Below are 5,727 nucleotides of genomic sequence, written 5' to 3'. Positions count from 1 at the left end.
TGTTACCATCTAACTGAATGGCGTGGAGGAAACCCACCAACATGCTCGAAAGAGCTAGCTATTTAACATGAGAAATTCCTCTACTAGAAACGTTATTGAAAAAGCATTTGGATCATTGAAGGTTCAGTGGGCCATTCTACGAGGGAGAGATCCTATTACCCCCATTGACATACAATGAAGGATAATAACGACATGTAGCCTTCTATATAACTTTGATACATAGAGAAATGAGTTCAAAGGTAACATTTGAGAAGGCGTATCTTGGTGAAGGTGATTCAAGCGAGATGAACATTGAGAATATAAAATTCATGAAAGCGACTTAATGTTTGGACTGAATGGAGGGATAATCTTGCAAACCAAATGTTTGAGGATTATAATAATATGTGATTAATATATGTAGTTTAGTTTTCCATATAGTTTTGTAGCTTTTTCACATGATCCGTACTTGAACTATTTTTTTGTGTGTAATTGAAGTCAGAAATATATGGGGGTTTCCTCTAAATTATGAGAACTAAGCTATCTATATGTCAATCTATGGATTTTTTATATATCAACTTTTCTAAAATTTCATGTGCTAATTTAGATGGCGTCAACAAATTCAAAAGCCACTTATAAGTATCGGTGGACAACCAATATTGAGGATGAGCCATTAGTTGAGTGCTTACTACAACTAATGGAGAAAAGTGACTGGAGGGCTTATAATTGGACATTTAAACTGGGATATTTGGTCAAAGTACAAAAACTAATAAAAGAAAAACTCCTGGAAGCAACATACAAGTAACTCTAAATTTAGAGTTGAGAGTGAAAATTTTGAAGAAGTACACTACCATAGAAAAGATGATGGGGCCAATATGTGTAGTAGGTTTGGCTGGAATGAGGAACGAAAGTGCATTAAAGTAGAGAAATCTATGTTCGATGACTGGGTTAAGGTAAGACGATGAATATAATTCATACTTTTCTATAAAAGTAAAATATAGTATACTTACATTTGTTAACTTCATGTAGGAACACCATAATGCTCGAGGCCTACTAAATAAATCATTTTCTTACTTTTATGACTTGCAAATTGTGATTGGTAGAGATAGGACTATTGGTGATAGATGCAAGACACCCGTTGAAATGGACCCACAAACTACAAAAGATATTGAGAAAGATGACATAGGCATTAATCTCGAAGACTTTGATATTCCAAAACCACATGGACTCGAGTTACCATCAGTAAAAAACATGTCATCCACTCCAACAAGTATGATACTTGATGCAAGATCATATAGGCAAAGTAGGAAAAGGAGGTCATATTCATGCACATTTTGTGCAAGTATGCGAGAAACTTTCAAGGAAATTGGAAAAATTGTTGCAATGGAAGAAAGAAAAATGAAAATAGAATCATCCTTGCACAAACAATTATATGTTGAATTACAGACTATTCATGGAATGGACGTGGACAATTGTTTAATTGTAGTTGAGTCTCTATTACCTAATCCCACGATGTTGCACACATTCCTTGACTACCCAACATAATGGAAGTACAGAAATGCAAACATATCTTAGGAAGGGAACCATAACTATCGTTAAATGTAACTTTTACTTGGCATTCACCTTTGTTTGACCTTTTGGTTATGTTTATTTTTTAAACATACTAAACCCTTTTAAATGTTGCTTAACTATAACTTTTGTAAACCACGTCAAATTAAATGGCTTCATGTTATACTTTGTGGATGGTTTGTAATATTCCTAATTAGACCAGTCATGTTAATTAGTGAAACTTAAATAAAAATTATTGTTATTGAATGTTAAAATTTTTCGTTTTTACATTATTGCTATGAAAAATCAATATAGTAAAGAAATTGAATCAAATGTACAAAATTTGAAAAACTATTGCAATTCAATAATTGATACATGATAAAATTTATGATGTACAATTCACAAAAAAAAAAAAAAAAAAAAAAAAACACTAAACATACTAGCTAAACCGAGAAATGTAAAACCAGCATCCCAAGCGCAAACATCAGAAACCCAGATTTCCAAATCTTGCACTTCAAGAATATAAACATTTCTGATTTCCAGACATCAAAACACCATCAGATAAGCTCACAGGCATTGAATTTCCATACACTTGATTTCGAAACTGCAAACCAAACAATCCCTTAAAGTTGAGATTTTCGTGAAGAAATGTTGCCTCGTTTTTAATCGAGTTTCCACTTTCGAGCATGTATGATTTGAAGTATCTAATTATGTTGGTTAAAGTTTTGACATTTTAGTACTATTGTTTGAGCAATAATGTGTTTTTATCATAAATTTTTTATTAATTATTTTTTCAAATAAATTTAATTAATCTTTGTCTAAGTTTTAAAATTTGGATATAAGTAATTAGTTGGGATGAAAAGGCAATGGAAAAGTAGTTTTGGATAAATAATAATTCCTCATCCGAAAACTCTAGCTATTAAATAAAAACAACCACCTTTAAAACTGTTTAAACATCTTTCTTTCACCACACACCCAATTTTTTCACTCTCTATTACCTTTTTGGACGGGCAGTGAATTGTAAAGAAGAAAAAATGTAGCCATTCAACACTCACAAATCAAACACCCCCCATTCCTCTCTTCTCTATATAACATCCTTTCAACTCGATCCTCTCTACTTTTCATATCCAAAAAATTCTTCCATTTCAAACTTTTCCTTTTCAATGGCACCACCTCTCTCTGTTGTCATTCTGGGTGTTGTGCTCGCATTGGCAGCTTTAACTGCCCAAGCGGAGGCCGGTCGAAGTTTCTTCGTCTTTGGAGACTCTCTGGTTGACAATGGCAACAACAACTACCTTGCCACCACGGCCCGAGCAGACTCGTATCCGTATGGCATTGATTTCCCAACGCATCGCCCCACTGGTCGCTTCTCCAATGGCCTTAATATCCCTGACTATATCAGTTGGGTTCATTTTATCTTTTTCTTTCGAGTATTTTCTTTTATTTTTTTCCCTTTCATCTTTTATTTATATTACTCTAAACTCGTGATTTTCAGGTCAGCAACTCGGTTCGGAGTTCTTACTACCGTATTTGAATCCGGAGCTCAATGGTCGGAGGTTATTAGACGGAGCAAATTTTGCTTCGGCCGGCATTGGCATTTTGAATGACACCGGAATACAGTTTGTATGTCCATCCTCTTAACTAATAATGAAAACTGATTTATTTGTTATAATCTATATAATAGAAAAATGACAGTGTATTGTTGCGTTTTTCACCCCTTAATTTTGGAGAAAATTAAATGTGGATGAGTAGACGGTAGAAAATTCAAAAAAACAAAGAAATAGTGTTTATGAAAAGAAGTATATAGTAAGAGAAGGGAAAAAATAGCTTTCTTTTTTTAGTTGAATTTTGTAATAAGGAATGTGAGAGTAGAGAAATGTGAGTTTCAAATTATATTGTATTTTGTTAGTTGAAAGTATACTTTATTTAATGGTTAGTGATTATATGAAGGAATGTACGTAAATGGGTGCAGATAAACATAATAAGAATGTTCAGGCAATACGAGTATTTTGAAGAGTACCAAAGAAGGGTTGGAAGAATAATAGGAGAAGAGAGAACAAAAGAACTGGTGAAGGGAGCATTGGTGCTAATCACCGTTGGTGGCAATGATTTCGTAAACAATTACTATCTCGTCCCCTTCTCTGCCAGGTCAAGGCAATACTCTCTCCCTGACTACGTCAACCTCCTCATCGTCGAGTATCGAAAACTCCTTCTCGTAATCTCTCTCTCTCTCTCTCTCTCTCTCATCACATTCTACTATTTTCTTTTAATTTATTTACATTTAAGATTCATTTTAAAATGGACTCCAAAAGTAAAAGTAAGAATCATAGGATGATTGTGAGTTGTGATTTGATGATGCATGCAGAGGCTATATGAGCTCGGGGCGCGACGAGTTCTGGTGACGGGAACTGGGCCGCTTGGGTGTGTTCCTGCAGAATTGGCTATGCGAGGAAGTAGCGGCGGGCAGTGTTCCGAGGAGCTGCAGCGGGCGGCCGCGCTCTATAATCCAAAGCTTCTTCAGATGATCAAAGGACTCAACACCCAACTTGGTTCCAATGTGTTTGTGGCTGTCAATACTCAACAAATGCATATTGATTTCATCTCCAACCCTCGAGCATACGGTATATATCTCTCTCTCCCATTCATTCTATTCTAAACCAGGCCCCAAAGTTTACTCCAAAAATTATCAGAAAGAAAACAATAATAGTGAAAATTGGCCCAGCAATAGACATGCACTTTTTGATACCTTTTGTAGGCAGACATGAGAATAAAACTATTTTTCTGCATCATTAATACACGTGAACTTTTTAATACATTTCTTTATTATATATCTAAGATGATGGATTTTCTTCGGTCCACTTTCTCTTCTTTTCTAATACATTTCTTTATTATTTACTTTTACATATTATTAAAATTAAATTTGTTGTTTATAAATTTATATTATAGTCTATGATTTTAACTACACAAAATTAATAAATTTTTTATATAGAGATATTTTAATTTAATAAATTAGTTTATATGTACAGATATATGCTCATATAAATAAACTGTAAAAAAACATGTGCAGTAAAACTAAAAATTAATTAGTTTATTATTTTGGTAGAAAATTAAAATTTAATCATATAATTTTATTAAGTTAAAATTTTAAGTTTGTATGACTTGATAGTTCATATAAATAGTCTTCTCATACTATGATAGTCTTCATAACTAATATCAGTAATTCAAGAGAATTTTATTAAATTACATCAACTAAATTCTAATTTCACCGAATCAATCCAAATTTACCATTTAATTAATTAGTTTTTTTATTTTAAAGAACTTTCTAAGAATTTGCAATGATCCAATAAGTGTAAATTGGGTTATGCAGGGTTTGAAACATCAAAAGTGGCATGTTGTGGACAAGGGCCATATAATGGATTAGGGCTTTGCACAGTGGCATCAAACTTATGTTCCAACAGAGACGCATATGCCTTTTGGGATGCCTTTCATCCTTCTGAAAAGGCTAATGGAATCATTGTCAAACAAATGTTTTCAGGCACAACTCAATACATGTACCCTATGAACCTCACTACCATCCTTCAATTGGATTCCAAGACTTGACTTATTTTTTCAAAATTTATCACTACCAACAAGGACAAGCCACAAATTAATCCAAAAGATATAACCTAAAATGTCCTTTTTTACACCTACCATTTCAAAACCCTTGTTGGTTTTGGAATTATATATCTGTCTCTCTTTAATGTAACATTTGCTTCGTTTTATATTTGGTTTTGTGTTATTGGCTTCATCAAAAGAATGGGGCATCTTTTGAATTTAAAACATTCTACTTATTAATATATATCATCCTCTCTCTCTCTCTCTCTTTCTATTAATGACCCAATTCAAATGTATTCAGAATTTGATGTGTGTTATTTATGATCATATTAGTACTGTGTACAATTTTTAAAATGAGATGCTAAATTTGTAATCTCATTATCACTCTTAATTAATAACGGGACCTCCATGCAAAGGGTTTTGTTAAACTTGTGGATTTGTATGACACTCGTTCAATTAGCATTTTTTTATGAACGTGCTTAGATGAAGATTGTATATATATATATATATATTAAGTGGCTAGTGAGGTGTTACCTAACTCGTTGTTCATCTTCGTTCATTTCTCCAATCTTCATGCAGTGTGCTATAATATTTAGCATGTTGGGTTTG

The 5,727-nt window shown here is 33.0% G+C and overlaps 1 protein-coding gene across 1 annotated transcript; it reads left to right on the top strand.

The window, feature by feature from the left end:
- Positions 1-2,542: 2,542 nt before the first annotated feature.
- Positions 2,543-5,390, top strand: LOC101217281 (GDSL esterase/lipase At5g33370). The gene is made up of 5 exons (XM_004142498.3): positions 2,543-2,925; positions 3,020-3,147; positions 3,497-3,739; positions 3,890-4,145; positions 4,892-5,390. The coding sequence occupies exons 1-5, from the start codon at positions 2,688-2,690 to the stop codon at positions 5,122-5,124; spliced, it is 1,098 nt and encodes a 365-aa protein (XP_004142546.1). The 5' UTR covers positions 2,543-2,687; the 3' UTR covers positions 5,125-5,390.
- Positions 5,391-5,727: the final 337 nt, after the last annotated feature.

Source organism: Cucumis sativus, chromosome 1 (assembly GCF_000004075.3).
Source record: "Cucumis sativus cultivar 9930 chromosome 1, Cucumber_9930_V3, whole genome shotgun sequence".
Lineage (NCBI taxonomy): Eukaryota > Viridiplantae > Streptophyta > Magnoliopsida > Cucurbitales > Cucurbitaceae > Cucumis > Cucumis sativus.
This window is presented reverse-complemented; position numbering and strand designations above follow the sequence as displayed.